At 40.3% G+C, this 20421-nt stretch overlaps 1 protein-coding gene across 2 annotated transcripts in view; it reads left to right on the top strand.

Annotated features, from left to right (window-relative positions):
* GABBR2 (gamma-aminobutyric acid type B receptor subunit 2) overlaps positions 1-20421 on the top strand; it is an 842671-nt gene that overhangs the window by 164353 nt on the left and 657897 nt on the right. For both annotated transcript variants that reach the window (XM_073332465.2, XM_073332464.2), the window contains exon 2: positions 18858-18995. In XM_073332465.2, the coding sequence (XP_073188566.1) occupies positions 18858-18995 (138 nt within the window). The remainder of the gene's footprint in view (positions 1-18857; positions 18996-20421) is intronic.

Below are 20421 nucleotides of genomic sequence, written 5' to 3' on the forward strand. Positions count from 1 at the left end.
TTTAAAAAGGAAAAGAGCATGTTTTTTTTGTGGGCAACATATCACTTTTTTTCCAATTCATGCACTGACATTTGGGCTGAAGTATAATAGAGCATCCAAGGCACACACTCATGCCCTCCGAAGAAAACTGAGCTGTGTGTTCTGTGATTAATTAATACATACCTCTGCTTGTCTCTTTTTTTGTTCAAATAGCTGTCATGCAGTTTGTGTAGTTAATTTAAATTTGTACAAAATGGATATAAAATACTGTTATATCAGAATACTCTCCTCATTCACACCAGTGGGAGCACTTTATACCCATTTTGTGTAAATGACTACATAAGGTCCAGGGCAGTAGAGAGTCAGGCCCAGTGCTTACTTTGTAATGAAAGAGGAGCAGGGCTCAAGCAATTAGGTGCTGGGGCTCAAGCAAATTTTTTTACTTTCATAACTGCCATGACAATCCCAGAGGTGCCGGGGCTACGAACTGCCAAGCCTAGAGGTCCTGGGGCTCAACACTGGCAATCCCTGGCACAAATAAAGATCTGGTCAGGCCCATTAAGTTTTGTATCATTCAGGCATTTATGGATCCATTCCACTTAGGGCTTGGTTAAAGCAATCTAGTTTACCCCAAAAGGGGCAAGACCAAAGGTGACTTGGCTGGAAGGCCAAGTCACAAGGCAAACAGGGACCACCAGTGGACCAGGTTGGCAGGATTACAGGTGATGAAAGTATGCAAAATCACTCCTATCCACCAGGTGGCACACCAGATGGTGAGTCACTTTGCCACACCCAGTAAATATGTCCTAATAACAGTGCTCTTTGACAATGACCTCCAAATTAGTGATCAAGGGCTCCATGTCTAGTTGGCAGCCGGTATCAAGTGGAGTGCCCCAAGGGTCGATCCTGGGGCCGGTTTTGTTCAATATCTTCATAAATGATTTGGAGGATGGTGTGGATTGCACTCTCAGCAAATTTGCGGATGATACTAAACTGGGAGGAGTGGTAGATACGCTGGAGGGGAGGGATAGGATACAGAAGGACCTAGACAAATTGGAGGATTGGGCCAAAAGAAATCTGATGAGGTTCAATAAGGATAAGTGCAGGGTCCTGCACTTAGGACGGAAGAACCCAATGCACAGCCACAGACTAGGGACCGAATGGCTAGGCAGCAGTTCTGTGGAAAAGGACCTAGGGGTGACAGTGGACGAGAAGCTGGATATGAGTCAGCAGTGTGCCCTTGTTGCCAAGAAGGCCAATGGCATTTTGGGATGTATAAGTAGGGGCATAGCGAGCAGATCGAGGGACGTGATCGTTCCCTTCTATTCGACATTGGTGAGGCCTCATCTGGAGTACTGTGTCCAGTTTTGGGCCCCACACTTCAAGAAGGATGTGGATAAATTGGAGAGAGTCCAGCGAAGGGCAACAAAAATGATTAGGGGTCTGGAACACATGAGTTATGAGGAGAGGCTGAGGGAGCTGGGATTGTTTAGCCTGCAGAAGAGAAGAATGAGGGGGGATTTGATAGCTGCTTTCAACTACCTGAAAGGGGGTTTCAAAGAGGATGGCTCTAAACTGTTCTCAATGGTAGCAGATGACAGAACAAGGAGTAATGGTCTCAAGTTGCAGTGGGGGAGGTTTAGATTGGATATTAGGAAAAACTTTTTCACTAAGAGGGTGGTGAAACACTGGAATGCGTTACCTAGGGAGGTGGTAGAATCTCCTTCCTTAGAGGTTTTTAAGGTCAGGCTTGACAAAGCCCTGGCTGGGATGATTTAACTGGGAATTGGTCCTGCTTTGAGCAGGGGGTTGGACTAGATGACCTTCTGGGGTCCCTTCCAACCCTGATATTCTATGATTCTATGAAATGCTCAACTCTTCTTTTGGCTCCAAGGCATTCTACCCACCTCATCAATCAACTGTCCTTCCTGCTGGCCTATCACCTTCAGTGAAGAAGACAAAAGAGCAGCGGATTCACTACCACAAAAATAATGTAACACTGAATAAATAACTTCAGTAGCATAAGTACAATAGCGCTAGCCCCAAAACCACTTGGTCTCCTGTTCTATTTAACTGCAGAGCTTCTGCCTAGAAACTTTCCCTAACCCACCCTGCCTGACTCCCTGATACAGATTTAAGGGAACAGTACGCATCACCACAATTGGTTCTGAAGTAGGGTCCTAGAGCAAAAAATTGACAAAAAAGAAGGAGGGGAAGAGAGGGAATAAGAGGTGAAAGACAAGGACAAAAAGAGGAAGGAGGCATCTGTGCTGTGTACAACATAAGAGGATACAGGAGGATGTGGAGAGGTGCCCAGGTTTCATTTCCAGGTGGTGCGCCCAGCCAAAGAATCAGTAATCACGAGTTTATAGGGTAAGATAAATGAACTGCTCCTTTACTGTTCCAGGTGGACCTACAATCTTGTAAACAAGAGTGACAAGTTCTGTTTCCTGTATTGCTGTATGTGACTAGCTGGTGATGGAAGTATCTAACATTTATGTACGCTGTCATGTACTATAAGATTTTCCAGTCCTAGGTGTCTTGTACTGTCATAGGCTGGTAGTATGAATTAACTTAAACTAAATTAAAAAATACATGCAGAACTTAAATTTGCCTCTTAGAGGCTAACCTAAGTGGCAGCATCATCAAATCATCACATATTATTCTTTAAATATATTACCTTAGTAAAGTTTAATTCATTATGGTCAGAGCTCAACTGTTTTACATCCTAGAGGGATTTTATTTTAAAAATTTAATGTGTGATGGAGAAGGGGGGAGAAGTCCATGACAAAATTTCTTGACTTCTTGGATTGCATTGTAAATTACAGTTTTTGGTTGGTTTTTTGACTGCATTAAGATTTCCCCCTGCTCCAATATCATTTCATCTGTACTTAGAAGACCCTTTAATAATGCTTTAGGATATTAGTTTAGGGCAGTGCATAATGGAGGCTAGGGGAGGCTAAGCCTCCCCAAATCTCACACTGATGGGGAGCAGGGGGTGGGAGTGGTGGATTACTGCCTGGGGCCCTTTGGAAAAATCTCCCCCTGCCATGACCCTGGGGCTGGAAGAGCTCTCGCTCCCTGCCACAAAACTTTTCTGGTCTCAGGGCAGCAGCGAGGATGGGGGCCAAAGGAGAGAGCAGGGGGCGGGCCCTCCGAGGGAACAGGTGGAATTGGGGCAGGGCCGGGGGGAGAAGGGGCAGCATGGGGCTGGGGCCATGGGAGGAACAGGACAGGGCCACAGGGAAAGGGGCCCGGGCTAAGAGCTCCAGCGAGGGCAGAAAGTTTGACCCTGGATGGAGCCAAGCTCTCAGCCCCCCACCTGTATGGCCCCAATCGAGCTGTCAGCCACCCCACCATCCCCGCCCCGGCCAGGACCATAGAGGGAAGGGGCCAAGATCTCAGCCTCCGCCTCCTCCGCCCTGGGGCCATGGGGGGAAGAGGGCTGAGAGCAGCGAGTGGGAGCAGAGCCTCATCTGGAAGAGGCGAGGCCTCGACTAGAAGAGGCTGTGCAGGGGTTAGCCTCCCCAAGGGGTAGCATCTCCCATCGCCATACACAGCCCCAGGTTTGGCACCCAGGCTCTTTCTACAATGCATGGGGAGAGTTAGGTGCCTAAAAAAGGAATCCACAAAAGCCAACACACTGAGCAGGGTTGCCTAAGCTAGCCAATAAGAAATGGTGAATAGAGGAGTATAGCCTAAGCCCCATTGCTGAAAGGGAGTTAGGCTCCTAACTCCATGCCAGAGAGAGGCACCTTTCTTCACTTGGGATTCACAGCCATGAACTCTTTCCTGGAGTTAGGCACCTAAGTCAGCTCAACCCTTTCTTGTGAAAAACAGCCAGAGGAGGTGGTGGTGATGCCCCCATATAACTTTTAGCCCAGTGGTTAAAGCTGTCACCTGGGAGACCTGGGTTCAAGCCCCATCCTGCTGGAGGTGGAGCAGAGACTTGAGCACAGGTCTCCTTCATCCTACATGAGTGCCCTAACCACTGAGCTGTGGGATCTTTTGGGGCATGGTTTTCCCAGTGTCTCCTGATGAAGATGTTCTGCTTTTTATAAAATACTTAGTCAGTAGGGGTTGAGGGGAGACTGTATCCCAGTAGCTAGGGGCCTTCCCTAACATGAGAGTAACACGCTCAAGTCCCCATCACACTCTCTGGAGTGGTTCAAGACCATGAGTGCCAGTCTCAGAGCATCAGAGGGGGAGCTGTGTTAGTCTGTATCTGTAAAAGCAGCAAAGAGTCCTGTGGCACCTTATAGACGAACAGACGTATTGCCGATGAAGTGGGTATTCACCCATGAAAGCGTATGTTCCAATACGGCTGTTCGTCTATAAGGTGCCACAGGACTCTGCCGCAGTCTCAGAGCAGACTGTTAAGAAGCAGGGAGACACCCCACACTGGTGGTATGTTCTATAAGTAGATTTCACCAGTAACAAATGTGAATTTGTGAAGCACTATAACAGTCCTACCATAGAGTCACCGACAGTCCGCTTGGGCACTCCAGTCTTGCCACCCACACAAGCTGGACTTAGTGACACTTACACTAAAGATCATGAAAAATTCAGGTTGCTCCCAGTCCCAAGAGACCATTCACTTACCCCAGGTCAATTTAGACCTCAGATCTCACACCAAAGACAAAGCTGGTAGCCAATCCTATAGCAAACTAACTAAAGATTATTAACTAGGGAAAAAAACGAGAGAGTTATTCACAGGTTAAAAGCAGGCAACATATGCACACAAATGAGTTACAGTCTTTGGCTCCAAAGGTGACAGAGATGTAGTAATCTAACAGCATTGAACATATTTTAGGGCTAACCCAGGTTGATCCTGAGGATTTCTGCTTTCCTTTCCTAGCTCCAGCACTGTGGGAGTTCATTCAGCAAAGAGATGAAGAATTTTCATGTCTGTTAGCTTTATTTCCTTCTTCTAGAATTCACTTTGATAGGATGAACTTCCTTGCAGGTAGCATCTGCATGGGTGTGAGAGAGCCATTAGCCCAGTCTTTCTATTGTGATATCTCACTATGGCCCACTTAGATTTGACAGGCCTTCTTGATGGGCAGGGGAATCACTTTTCCTGCCTGGGCTCACAAGTTCAGAGCAGGCATTTTTACAGTTTTCTAAAGCAAAACTTACATATTACTTTATAGCATGGGATACAGACATTTCAAGTAAGATTAATGTTTTGTAACCCACACACCTTCTGGGTGTGGTGTTCTGTCCCATCTAATGGCACAGAAACCACTTAAAGAGAGAGCATTAAATGAGTCTGCTCTACAGCCTTAGCTAACAGCCCGTTGGCTTTTAACTCATGCGGTAGAGACTAATGCACTAAGCTTCAGAAGTCCCCAGTTTGATCCTGCCCACTGGGGTCTGTTGGTGTTACACATTCATCAACTTATAAGGATTTTATATAGAGTCTAAACACTAAGCACTTCTTTACAAGTCTAACACTTATCTTGAACAATATTAACGTACAGGTGAGCTGGTCTGTTTTCCGCTTTGAAATAGTCAGTGCTCAGCTTACTCCTACAGCCTTTGGCAAGAGCTGGCACCAGGTCTACCAGCATCACACACCCCTACTCCAGTGAATAATTATTTATACAGTGGAATAGCTGCAACTGGAGAGATTGGGAAAGACCTGCCTTGTAACACCCCATTGCCTAGTGGCTAGGCTGCTCTCCTGGAATACAGAAGACTTGTATTCAAGTCCCTGCTCCAAATCAAAGTGGGGATTGAACCCAGTTCTCCAACAAACTGGGTAAATGCTCTAACTACTGGGGTAAAAACTTATAAGGGGAAAAGCTGCTGCTGCCAGCACCATCAAACACACACTCTGATCAGGCCCTGCAGGTAAGATAGGCAAGGGACCAACTCATTTGAGGATCCCATTGGGCTTAGATGTGAGTTAAGTGCCAAGCAGCTCAGCAGCATCAGAAATTGTTAGCTGTGTCCATACCCGCCAGCCAAAATTTTGATGCTGAGGGGACTTTACCAGTGAAAACATAGGCACCTAGCGAATTTAAGCATCTATAGGGTTAGGCAACAGTTTTGAAGAGGGTTTCTAAATTTTGGATTTGGGCACCTAAATCCCTTTGTGAATCTAGCATGGGCTCTTTCCACTGACTTCCATAGGAGCTTTTTTGCTCCCTGCAGCTGTGCCAAACCTCAGAGCTCTTGCTAGTTTTTATGAGGACCACGTGATCTTCAAGCTGTCACCTGATCCCTGACCTCACAGTCTCAGTTGGGAGGCAGCTGATTAGTCACATATGGGGGACCAGCCACCCTGTGACATATACTGTAGTCAATCATCCCAGGAATGTTACAAGACAGTACACTTTTACCTTTTTCAGTCTACAACTGTTGCCTGATTGTTGTTATTTATTAATTTAGATTTTCTGTTTTTTACATTCATCTTAATTCACTCCTTCCTTTTATTTACTGAACAGCTGTCTTGAGCATGTACTCAGATGGGTGTCAGTCTGTGCATCTCAATTTTAAATGTACTAAAAGAAGTAAGATTGAAATAGTGGTCATTAGAATTCAGCAATGACATTTCTGGCCTGCCTCAACTACAAAATTATCTGGAAGATATTACTTCTTTTATTAAAACTGAATGTGGAGAACATTAATGAATCAGATAGTACAACAATATAGCTTAGGTGTATAAAATATGCATCATTCCAAAGCATCATTAAGGGCATGCATTTAACATACTAATATACATCCTTATTGAATTTAGTGACCCTCAGGTACTGGTCACAGTTCTCAACAATTGATCACCATCTTGTGCAGAGAGAAACAAACATTTACTAATCAATAACAGAATAAAAACGAAAATGAAAATAAAATAAAAATTAAAGAATAATTGTTATAATAAACCTTTAAAAATACAGTTCCACAAAGTAATTCACTCATAAAGTTCAAGAATAAAAAAATTAAATACTTTAAAGTAATTCTGCATTAGGGAACAATAATTTTGATTATGCATATATTATTTTTGAAAATTTAAAGATTAAAGTTTAAATGTATCACCTCCTATTTATGCAGTGTAGTTGTAGCTTGTCTCTCTCACCAACAGAAGTTGGTCCAATAAAATACATTACCGTACCCACTTTGTCACCTCCTATATAGCAATCTCACTCTAGATGAAGAAAAGAAAAAGCAGCATATTAAATGAGCTAAAATATGAAAACCTCTCAGCTGAATTTGAAACTTCTTTTTGTGGCTTTTTGGCTAATATTCTAAAATGGTATCAATACAGGAATGAAGAAAGATAGATTTCATGTAGTCTGTAGGGGTTCATGCAACATGACAAGATCGGTTATGCTATTTGAAAGGAGGTGTTATTTATGGAAATTAAGCATAAACAATGAGACTGAAGAGCATGAAAAGAAATATGAAAGCACTAGAAGAGCCACGTACCAAGCTGACACTAGTGATTGAGTTGAACCTGCCAAAATTATTTTCCTTCGCACCTCAATTTGTACTTGAGTCATAATAATCCAATACCCTGCAAGTCTACTACATTCTATCACTTTCTCTGAGAATGAAAGAAGCAACAAAACAGTACCTCACCTGCATCATTTTATTTAAATGAAGGTGATCACGGTGTTCAAGTGTGTGAAACAATGCCTTTTGATGCTGATTAAATGCCAAAGCACAATTGATGTGCGGGAGGAATCTCAAAAGCCTTTATTACTAGTAAAGAATACCACAGATATTATCATTATCTTATTGAATAATAATGACTAATTCAATGTTTTATTAGAAATAAATTATTTCTAACAATTTCATGGTAGAAATGCTCTATTTATTTTAGCATAAGCATAATGGTTAATATGTACCTTGTACTCAGCTGGACGCTGTGAACTGTCAGGTTGGAAGGCAAGGGCCTTCTTCTAAGAATAATCCCACCGAAGCAGGAAACAGCTGGAAGCAGTCAACGAGAGCAGCTATGTAGGGAGAACCTGGGTTTAGTAAGAGTTTGTATTGTGATTTAAGGGAATGGTTTTGCTTTCATTCTAATGAAAATACACTGGTTGTTTGTCATTTTGGGGAACAGATGAACCCTTTACTTGCTCAACATACTGAGGAAATGCGAAACTGCCTATTTTAATCCTTTTAAAAAGGTAACATGGGGTATGTCTACACTGCAATTAAAAACCCACAGCTGTTCCATGCCAGCTGACTCATGCTCCCAGAGCTCAGGCTAAGGGGCTGTTTAATTGTAGTGTCAAGCTTCAGGCTCTGGCTGGAGCCTGGATGCTCCGAGGTGGGAGAGTCCCAGTGTTTGTGAACATTTACACTGCAGTTAAATGGCCCCTTAACCCAAGCTCCATGAGCCCAAGTCAGCTCGCACAGGTCAGCCATGGGTGTCTAATTGCAGGGTAGACATACCTATGGGCTTTTTAAAAAGCTGAGTGTGGCTGGTGAGTGACTGTTTCTTTGGCTGTGGCTGCTTGTACTTGATGTAGCTTGAAACTTCCAGACAATAAACTATTCTGCTGAAAGCCCTATTTTTGTTTCTCTTTTAATCTTTGTAAATGGGGATATGGGGCACCTTTGGACTGTAATCAAGCAAGACATTTTAAGTTTAAAGAAATTCAGGCACTCTATTTTCAGTAATAGGGCTATGAAAAAATGAAATGTTTTCTTTGTTTTTTAAATAGCTCTGAGAGGGTTTTTGGTTCTGAAATATTTTCCTCTTTTAAAAATTCAACCTTGTCACATAAATAGACCTATTCTTCATGAGGTCTAGTGAACAGTGTAGCAACCTGGAAGAATTTGGAGGCGATACCAGGAAGTCCATCTTTGTGCAGATGGCTAGGAACGTTAATCTGCAATTAGAACAGCTCCATAAATAGTTCTTTTAATAAAAAGCCTATTTTTAGTTTAATAAGAATGGAGTCCTCTCATGGTGGCAGTGGTCAGTCTGAGATGTGTAAAAAAGAGGAGGGCGTGACTAGCATGAAGAAAAAGCAGCACCTATAAACAGATGAAACACATCTTATGGAGGTACTCAGGCCATGAGTAAAGTTGGAATACCAGACCAATAAAACAAAACCAAAAAACCTTGCACAGTCATGGAATTAGAAGAAAGAAATTAGGCTGTATATAGAGCTGACCGGCGGATAAAGATGAGAAAATTAATTTAAAGTGGTTTTCTATTTAATTTGAGGAAAAGAGACGAGAAGAGAGTGAGACACTTTGCCATGGATAATACCTGAAATATTTGAACATCCGATAAAAAGTGTCTGAGTAGTGCGACCCCAAGGAGAGTAAGACAGTAGTGAGATTTTTTTTTTTTACCTAAAATCAAGAAGCAGAAGAGAGAATAGATACTAGTGTTACTGAGCTGAGAACTCTGGCATCCACATGTAATTTTAAAAATATAAAATATTCCTTAATCAGAGATAGGATTTTTTGTGGGACATATGGTTTAAATCTAAAGGCATGATTACTGAGAGAAATCAATCTAACTCTGGAGTAATGCCTCCAAATAGCATGGGCAGCTAAACTATCTGGGGAAAAGATCAAAACAATGTCAGCCACAATGTCAGTTTTGGGAGGGAGCTTAGAGAGGGAGCATGCGAGCCAGATACACATAACAAACATTTCCTAGACTTACGCCAATTTAAAAAACCCTGAACAAAAACCACCACTACCACCACCACCAAAACAAACAAACAAACCCTGCAAGAGTAACAATAATGCAGGCAGATGTCCAGCAGCAGGGTGGGGGGATATCCAATTTATTGCACTAAATGCAGCATGTAGGATTACCTGCCTTGTGGGCATATGTGTGTATTCAGTGCAAGCAGCTCATGGCCATCAGAGACTGAGTATGGGCTCTTGAGACTAGAGTGGCTAAACTGGAGGAGCTAAGGGTGATAGAGAGACTTTACATAAATGAGACTTTACATACTTTACATAAATGAGACTTTCCAGGATATGGTAGAGCAATCCCACCCCCAGTCTGACAGCCTCTGTGCTATTCAGGAGGACAAAAGTCTTCAGAAAGGAGAACATCAACCTGGAGCAGAGGGAAATGATCCCATTGTTAGGACCCTCCTTTCGGATGATGTCATGGTATAGTCCTGCACTGAGGATACTGCTCTGGAGGAGGGAACCCCAGTTATTAGGAAGAGACAGGTAATAGTAATGAGGGGTGCAATTATTAGACATATAGATAGTTGAGTTTGTGATGACTGGGAGAACAGTATGGAGAACTGCCTGCTGGGTGTGAAGGCTGAAGACATTTGAGACATCTAGACAGTCTTATATGCAGGGCTGGGAAGGAGCAAGTGGTTGTATCATGTAGGTACCAATGACATGGGGAAAGTAGGAGAAGTGTCCTGGAGGCCAAATTTAGAATGCTAGGTAAGAGATTAGAGTCCAGGACCTCCATGGTAGCATTCTCTAAAATGTTCTCAGTTCCATGTGAAAGGCCAGTTAGACAGGCAAAACTGTAGGGTCTCAATGCCTGGATGAGACAATGGTGTTCAGAGGAGGGATTTAGGTTTATTAGGAACTGGAGAACCTTTTGGGAAAGCAGGAGCCTATACAGGAAGGATGGACTCCACTACATCAAAATGAAACCAGGTTGCTGGCATGTAAAATTAAAGAAGTCATAGAGGAGTTTTTGAACTAAGGACTTGGGAAAAGCCAACAGGTGCAGAGGAGCACACGGTTTGGACAGACATATCCCTTAGGGGAGGAGGTAATAAATATACCCTAGTAAAGAGACAAGGATAAAAGCTAATAAAGTACAGGTGGGAACTGAAGAGAAACAGTCAAATGAAAACAAGTCCCATTCAATTACATCCCATGCAGACAGACAACTAAATATTGACAAATTTTATAAGTTCTTGTATTCAAATGCAAGAAGTGTAAATACTTGGAAGAACTTGAATGCCTGGTACTAAATAAGGCTATTGATATAATAGGTATTGCAGGACCTTGGTGGAACAGTAACAACCAATGGGACACAGTAATGCCAGAGTACAAAATATATAGGAATGACAGAGTTAGGTTGCACTGGTGGTAGTGGAGGGGGCAGTATATTTGAAAGGAAACATAGAATCAAATACAGTAAAAATCTTAATGAATCAAGCAGCACCATAGACTATCTACAGATGGAAATTCCATGCTTGAATAATAAGAGTAAATCAGTAGGGATATAATACTGACCACCTGACCAGGACAGTGATGGTGATTGTGAAATGCTCTGGGAGATTTGAGAGGTCACAAAAACAGAAAACCCAATAATAATGGGGGATTTCAGTTATCCCCATATTGACTAGCAACATGTCACCTCAGGATGGAATGCAGAAGTAAAATTTCTAGACATCATTAATGACTGCTTCTTGGAGCATCTAGTCCTGGAATCCACAAGGGGAATGGCGATTCTTGATTTAGTCCTAAGTGGCACACAAGATCTTGTCCAAGAGATGAATATAGCTTAACTGCTTGGTAATAGCAACCATAAAGTAACTAAATTGAACATCCTCATGCAGGGGGAAATACCGAAGAAACCCACCATGCTAGCATTTACTTCAAAAAGGAGAACTACACAAAAATGCAGAGGCTAGTTAAATGGAAATTAAAAGGAGTGAAATGAGTGCAAGAGTGAAATGCCTGCAAACTGCATGGAAACTTTAAAAACACCATAATAGAGGCTCAAACTATATGTCCACCCAAATTAAAAATGAAAACGAAACAATACGAGGACCAAAAAAATGCTACCATGTGTAAAAAACAAAGTAAAAGAGGTAGTTAGAGCTAAAAAGCCATACTGTAAAAAAATGGAAGTCAAATTCTACTGAGCAAAATAGAAAATAATATAAACTCTGGCAAATTAAGTATACAAATGTAATTAGGCAGAGCAACTAGCAAAAGACAAAAACTAATAGCAAAAAAGTTTTAAAGTACATCAGAAGCAGGAAACCTGCCAAACAGTCAGTGGGGCCACTGAACGATTATGGTGCTAAAGGAGCACTCAAGGAACACAAGGCCATTGCTGAGAAGCTAAATGAATTCTTTTGCATCAATCATCACTGCAGAGGATGTGAGGGAGATTCCCACACCTGAGCCATTCTTTTTAGATGACAAATATGAGGAACTGTCTCATATTGAGGTGTCATTAGATTTGTTTTTGAACAAATTGATAAATTTGACATTACTAAATCTCCAGGACCAGCTGGTATTCACCCAAGAGTTTTGACAAAACACAGATATGAAATTGCAGAACTACTAATTTTGGTAAGTAACCTATCGCTTAAATCAGCTTCAGTACCAGATGACTGGCAGAGAGCTAATGTAATGCCGATTTTCAAAAAAGGCGCCAGTGGCAATTGCAGGCAGTTAGCCTAAGTTTAGTATCAGGCACGTAGGTTAAAACTATAGTAAAGAATAGAATGATCAGACACATAGATGAACACAATAGGTTGGAGAAAAGTCAACACAGCTTTTGGGAAATCATGCCTCACCAGTATAGTAGAATTCTTTGAGGGTGTCAGCAAACATGGAGAGGGGTGATCCAGTGGAGGTAATATACTTGGACTTTCAGAAAGCCTTTGACAATGTCCCTCACTAAAGGCTCTTAAACAAAGTAAGGAGTTATGGGATAAGAGGGAAAGTCCTTTGATGGATCAGTAACTGATTAAAAGATAGGAAACAAAGGGTAGGAATTAATGATCACTTTTCATTATGGAGAGAGGTAAATATTGGGGTCCCCTAAGGATCTCTAGTGGAACCAGAGCTGTTCAAGATATTGAAAAGTGATCTGGAAAAAGGGGCAAACAATGAGGTGGCAAAGTTTGTAGACAATACAAAATTATTTAAGATAGTTAAGTCCAAAGCAGACTATGTTCCCGAATTACAAAGGCAACACATAAAACTGGGTGACTAGGCAAGAAAATGGCAGATGAAATTCAGTGTTGATAAATGCGAAGTAATGCATATTGCAAAACATAATCCCAACTATACATACAAAAGAATAAGATCTAAGTTAGCTGTTACCACTCAAGAAAGAGATCATTGTGGAGTCATCATGTATAGTTCTCTGAAAACATCTGCTCAGTGTGCAGCAATTGTAAAAATTAACCTCACAGAATCTAAGATATCATTAGGAAAGGGATAGATAATAAGACAGAAAATATCATAATGTCATTATATATATCCATGGTATGTCCACACCTTGAATACTGCATGCAATTCTGGTTGCTCCATATCAAAACGATATATTAGAATTGGAAAAAAATATAGAGAAGAGCAACAAAAATGATTAAGGGTATGGAACAGCTTCCATATGAGGAGAGATTAAAAAGATTGGGACTGTTCACATAGAAAAGTGATGGCTAAGAGGGGGTATGATAGAGGTCGATAAAACCACAAATGGTGTGGAGAAAGTGAATAAGGAAGAATTATTTATCCCTTCACATAACACAAGAAGCCGGGGTCGCCCAGTGAAATTAATAGGCAGCAGGTTTAAAACAAACATAAGGAAATACTTGTTCACATAGTGCACAGTCAACCTGTAGAACTCATTGACAGGGGTTGTTGTTAAGATCAAAAGTATGAGTGGGTTCAGAAAATAATAAGATAAGTTAATGGAGGATAGATCCATCAGTGATGGTCAGGGATGTAACCTCATGCTCTGGGTGTTTCAAAACCTCTGACTGACAGAAGCTGGGACTGGAAGACAGGAGATGGATCATTCAGTAAATTGCCATTAAGTTCATTCCCTCTGAAGCAATTGTCGGAAGACAGGACGCTGGCTTAGATGGACAGCTGGTCAGACCCACTACGTCCATTCTTATTTTATGGCCTTATGTCAACATTTCACAAATTCATGTCAATTTTGGTGAATTTCTTCTTGATCAAAGCAAAAAGAAATAATTTCTGTACAAATGATTGACATTATCAAAAGGCAACATTTTGATTTGTTTGGACTAGATTAACAAGGGGTTATAGGGACCAGTTAAAAAACTGAGGTGGTGGTGCCCAACACCCAGTAGCCCAGTGGTAAGGGCTCTCACTTGTGACATAGGAAACCCAGGGACTAGAACATGTGACTTGCTGCTCTTAGGTGAGTGACGTAACCACTAGGCAAAAGGGTACTCTGTGGTGGGTCTCTCTCAGTTTCTTCTGTCAAAGCTGTTCCATTTTGTGTAAGTAATTACATATTAATTGGAGCATAAATTCAAGAGGATTGATTGAGAGAGACCCACCCTAGACTAGACAATAGCCTGGTGATTAGGTCACTCACTTGGAAAGGAGGAGTCTAGATATGACCCGAAACAAAATTGTTCAATTTTTTTTAGTTGCCAGCAAATCCAGAAAATGTTTTTTGGTTCAACCTGAAACAATTTTTTAAAATTATTTTGTTTTATTGGGGGAGGGGGCAAGAGGCTCTTCATAGTTATTTGATTTCTATGGGAGCTAGGCACCCCACTAGGTGCCTAGCTACATCTTTAGGTGCATAAACACCTGTAAATATCATCCTCTAAGAGACTGAGATGCCTCGGTTCCATTTTCAAAAGTGACTTGAGTGTTTAGGAGCTTAAATATCACTGAGAGTCAATGGGTTTAGCAATGCTAAGTCAAATAACTCTAAATACCTCTAAAAATCTGGACTTCAGACAAGAAGTGACAAAAGTGATGAATCATGATAGCAATCTTCAGATCCAGGAGGAAGGATCCCAGTCAGATGCAGATGGGGGCGGGATGGTGTCACTTTTACTCTTTGTTTAATCTAGTAGCAGTGGGAAATTAATCAGACTGAGGTGTGGTTATGGCTGAGCACCCCATTAGGGAAACTGAAATAAGAAATGTTAAACAAAAAAGTTTCCAGGACACAAGTTATTCTGTCCTTCTGTGAGAAGAAAGTGGAAACTTTATCTAACATGCTGAGTGGACTCTAGTTCTGGATGCTAATGTGTTATAACCAGAAAGTGAAACTGATTAGAAACAAACTGTAAACAAATGTGATATTGACTTCTGTTTTCATCACCTGTACAGAGTGAGAAGGAAAAAAAGATAACAAAAAGTAAAAATGGTGGAAAAAACATTTAAGTTTTAGAACTTCTTTCCATTTGTATAATCCATAGTTATTAACAATGCAAGATTATTTTATTCTATTTATTTATTTTGTAAAATGTATGAGGCTTGATTTCAGAGGTGCCAAGCACTGTCATTTAAGACTGATTAGAAAGGGAGCTTCAGATGATCAGTACCTCTGAAATTCATCAGTGTGAATTTTAATCTGATAATGTTGCATAATTTATTATTAATAAGGGCATCTTAGATACTTTATAAGCAGTAAAAATTGGGCCTGTTGTTGCTTGGTATAACACCTTCCCTTCCGGAGTAAGACTGTGGTGAGACTACTGTCACAATATCTAAATGCCTCTGATTTCCTTAACTCTTGTCTTACTGGATGTAGACCTGGCTTTGGCTTTGAAACTACATTGGTTGTGTTGGTTGATGATCAGGCAATAGATGAGAATTATGTGTTCTTGCAGGTATTATTAGTCTGTCCCCTGCCTTTGATCACAAAGTGATGTTGACTTGTCTACAGGACCTGGCAGGAGTGGACAGACCTGCTTTTTCTTGGCTTTGTTCTTTTCTCTTGAAGAGATCTCACTGGTAGCTGTTCTTCTTTCCATAGAGCTCTCAAGTGCCAGGGGCATCATTCTGTCACCTCTCCTGTGTGATGTGTATATGGGGCTGTTATGAGGGGGGGGGACATGGAGTCTAGTGTTTTTAGTATGCTGATGACACCCAGCTTTGTGTCTATCATATAACTCACATAGTCTCATTCAATGCCTCATTCAATGTCTAGTTGCAGTATGGAGCTGGCTCAAGCTCAAACTAGCAGTACTGAGATGGTGATGAGTGGTTGGGTGAGGTAACTAGGGGAGATAGAAGAAATAACATCAGTTCCTTTAATTGAGGAAGTGCTTCTGTCACTGGGCTTTGTAATTTAGATGTGATTCTGTCCCTCCAGCTGTTGTTGGATGATCATAACACAGAAGTAAACTAGTCAGTTTTCTGCTGTCTGTATCTAGCCTGGAGTTTGCAGCCTCCTTTGTCATATGTGGATCTTGCTACTAGTATCCAAACTGTTGGCAGCTCATGAATAGATTATTGTAATGTGCTCTACATTGGACCACTTATTATAATCAGGGCAACTGAAATGGTGCAGAAAGCACCAATTCACTTATTGGCTGGGCATCTCGCTGGGTGTATGTACCATTAGTACTCTGGGATCTGCACTGGATGCATATCGGTCTCCAAATGCGGTTTAAGTTGTTGGTTATGACTTGGAAAGCATTAAATAACCTGGGAAGTGACTACTGGGAGAGTACACTTCTCTCCCTGTGACATATTGCCCCAGGTGTGGACACTGGAGATGCTCAAATTAAATCTCCTTTCAGAGATGGAGTTGCTGGGAGTTCACATGGGAGTTCCAGGACTCACCAGTGCCACTACCATCTTGATCCAAAATATCCCATATTTGGGGAACCTCTAGAAATTCTGAAAGAGCCATCCATTTGATAGGGTTCTGGGAGAGGACTGGGTGAGAAGGAGCCTTTTGTAGTTTTTTGGCTAAGTGCTCAAGTAAAGTTGGTCCTCTGTGAATGTTTGTTTTTTAATGCTGCTGGGAATATTATATTGATAATTGAATTATCAGGATGCCTAGATCTTTTGGGTAGGTTTATTTTTGTTTTTTTTTAATATAAAAGTATAAAATAAATAAAACACGGTTCCTGCCATGAAGAACTTACAATATAAACTCCTGAACCTTCTAAAGGATCTCCCCACTTGGACCCTCAAATCTGAGTGGAGTCCCATCCATTTTACTGAGGCTCTATGCGGGCAGATTCATTAGCAGGATCAGGCTGTAGATAGTCAATATTTAAGGAAAGGATGAGAGATAAGATGCAAGAAAATGTGAGGTAACTGAGTGGTGAACGTCAGCATGAGTCATGGTACTTTGAAGATTTTATTTTTAAACATGCCTGTAGATCTTACATTTGTGGAGTAAGGTTTTTTTGTTCCTCTGTTCCTTTTATATGTACTATATTTTATTGGCCACACCTCCCAAGTATTTATTTAAAATTGACTTTTCTCCTTCTTCCACATTCTGGTTCGCACTTTCCGTAAACACCGTTATTCTGTGAAATACCAAATACCACTAAATATCCACAAAAATCAGCAGTTGCATCAAATAACTTGAAGTTGGTATCATGGGAAATGGATAATTGGACCTACAATCTGGACTGGTGAGGTATAAATCTTTCATGCCAAGAGTAGAGTACGTTGAACTATTTTAGAACTTGACCTAGTTGTAGAGTGTCATTGAAGTTCTGCTCAGGATAAACTGCTATTTCAATTTGGAGACATTCCTCAATCCCCAGTAATCGCATAGTTAATTCCTACATTGTTTGAGTTTATCAGCAGTCCATCAAATTGATAAGTCTGTGCCAACCTGAACAAGTTTTATGGAAAACATCTGACATAATGGGGAGAGAGAAGAGTCCGTTTGTACTGTATCATGCAATAAAAATGCATTAAGTGCAAAATTGTATCCTTTGATAAAAGTAAGAAGAATAATTCTGCCCCAAATGGAAATAGAACCATATTTTTCTTTTAAAATATGAAATCTGTAAGGAGATTAATATATGCTTGCAAACATCTTAGTAGAAATCTGTTTTCTTTTAACAAAGAGCAATACAATACTCTATTTAAAATAGGATGATAGTAAATGTTATATCAACAATATATGAATACATGTGAACAAATGAATTGTTATAATTAAATATTGGAGGCTGTTGTACCATGGTTTTGTAAGGATTATATTTAAAGAGGACTTCCTAGGAAAAAAAGGGGAGAACTAGAAAAAAGAATCTGTTGGCCCCATTAGCCACCATATAGCCTGACAGAAATCTAATCTGTATCTGCTCCTATTAATGTCTGGAAGCAGAATTCTTGATTTCAGGCATATGTTCTACTAACATTCTTCTACAACATGAAATATCAAGCTGCTACTATATGAGATATTATAGAGAAGTTGAGGCTGTTCCAGCATAAGTCTGATAGTCACATCCCTTGCAACTTCGACTAGAATTGTTCTTCAGACTTCATTTTTTGAGCTTACTCTCAAACTACAGTAGAGCTCTTTATAATTTAAAAGAAGGAAGTAATCCAATTGTTTATAGTCATAGGATTTTAAAATTACACTTTCTTGATGTTTTGACAAATTGTGTCCCTGTTACTTAAAATTATTGTTTTATTATATATTATACATATATATGCATAAAATATAGAGGATTTATATTTTTAATACAAAACAATGTTATTTGCATGCTTTGACATGGATGTAACTTTCACAACAGATGCCAGTGCATAAAATATATTCTTTGGCAAATCTGTCATGTCAAGTATTAAGATACTAGAGAAAATCTAGCTATGAGTAGCAAAATGATTCTATTATCATTTTTAAACATCAGTACTTGTTCTTTGTCACTGCCGCTTCGTTCTCCATCACAGATGTTAATGGCTAATATTTTAGCTGTCGAAACTCTGGCAGAGTGGGCACAAGGGAGTTAAATGATGCATGAAACTTCTTCCTATAAGCTTTTGCCTCCAGTACAGAGGCTGGGTACATTGAGAATCCTTGTGTTCAGGAAGTCCAAAGCTCAGGGTGCACGGCACTTTGCAAGTTTGGGTACTAAGAAATCAAACCCAGTCAATTCAATGTCTGAATATTTTGTCTGTTCAATAGTTTGTTGCTAAGTCAGTATTGTTATCTGTGATGGTCCATTTTGTCAGAGATTTCTATTCAAGAAATAATTCTTTTTTTCCAGTGTGACAATGCAAAAGGACTCAAAGCCTTCTATGATGCAATAAAATATGGACCTAATCATCTGATGGTTTTTGGTGGAGTATGTGCAACAGTCACTTCTATCATTGCTGAATCCCTAAAAGGATGGAATTTAGTTCAGGTAAGTCATGACATATAATATATTTGACTACTGACTATCTTCAAATTCTTTAAAGAAATTTTTGGAAAATTAATACCTGTTAAAAGTTTTGATTAATGCTTTGCAAAATGTTAAATGTGAATAACTAAACAATAACTTTGAAGATCAATGAGGTTATATATAAAAAGGACAATCATTTCAAATACTAATTTAAAACTTTAATTTAACACTTTCAGGGATTGGTATGTTGAGGCTTCAAAAATATATTAAAGCTGTTCAGAACATTTGTGATTAAAAATTAAAAGTATTTTGTTTACTTGATTTGCCTTGGCAGATAGTTATTTACATTTTATGGGATATATGCCTGAATTGTGAGATTAATGGAATACAGAGATCATTCAAGCAACCTGGTGTGCTAATCCAGTGCCTGATCTAAAAAGCCCAATAAAGTGAATAGAAAGACTCCCTTTGACTTCAGCAGGCTTTGAATCAACATATCCTGATGTCTTCACTCAGTTTTTTTCCTAGTCATTATTCAAGCAAACTCACACTGACTTCAAAAGAAATTGAAATTAATACTTTTTTAGTAAAAACTAAATAAGGACCTCAGTATTTGGCCCATACATCACATCTATGCCCAGCTGTTCCCTTCTCTGTCATTCTCAAAGGTCCCACTTCATGGGAATTTTCCCTCCCCTGAGGAATCATAGGATTTATTAATACTGATCTTTAAAACAGTCATCCAGATAAGACCAGTAAAGAGCAGCATGAGATGCCTCATGGCCCCAAGGCCTAATGAGGAAATCCTTGTCTTCTGGCTCAGAATCTCCATATTTACAGTGGACTATGCAAACTAGCCAACCAACCTGGGGATGTCATTTGGGATCCTCCCTGGCTTATCCCTCAAATGTGAATGATTTGGAACTGGTTGTAGGAAGGCTTCTGAGTTCTACATACTGCGTATATGACCAGTGTGTAACCAATAAGCTAGCAATGATGGGAGAAGCTCAAAGAGGTCATTTTTAAGTTTGGTTTGGAAGTGGATAAATGACTGAATAGTGATCGATAAAATATGCCTTTCATACTATCCCAGGGCAAGTGTATAAAAATTGCATGTTATAAATGTATAACAATTACTTAAGTTCTGTAAGTAATTTTTTTTACACAGGAACTTTACCTAATTCAGTGCACAGGATGGAGACACAAGGGGCAGAATTAAGGTAGTGAAGGGGACATAGTGGGGGTGAAGGTGCAGAGAAGGGAGACTTAGCTTCATATTACTCAGCGTGAGGCAGCACTATGAAGATTCAAGGGCAAACTTTACACCAACTAAATGCACTCTGTTCCTTCCCTGTAACTCTTCAGAGTTGCAAGTTGTTTTTTCACTTGAGTTGTCCTACCAGTATTTGTCTAGAATTTTATCCCTCCCCACAAGTCATTCAGTTTC

This window comes from Lepidochelys kempii, chromosome 2, assembly GCF_965140285.1.
Source record: "Lepidochelys kempii isolate rLepKem1 chromosome 2, rLepKem1.hap1, whole genome shotgun sequence".
NCBI classification, from domain to species: domain Eukaryota; kingdom Metazoa; phylum Chordata; order Testudines; family Cheloniidae; genus Lepidochelys; species Lepidochelys kempii.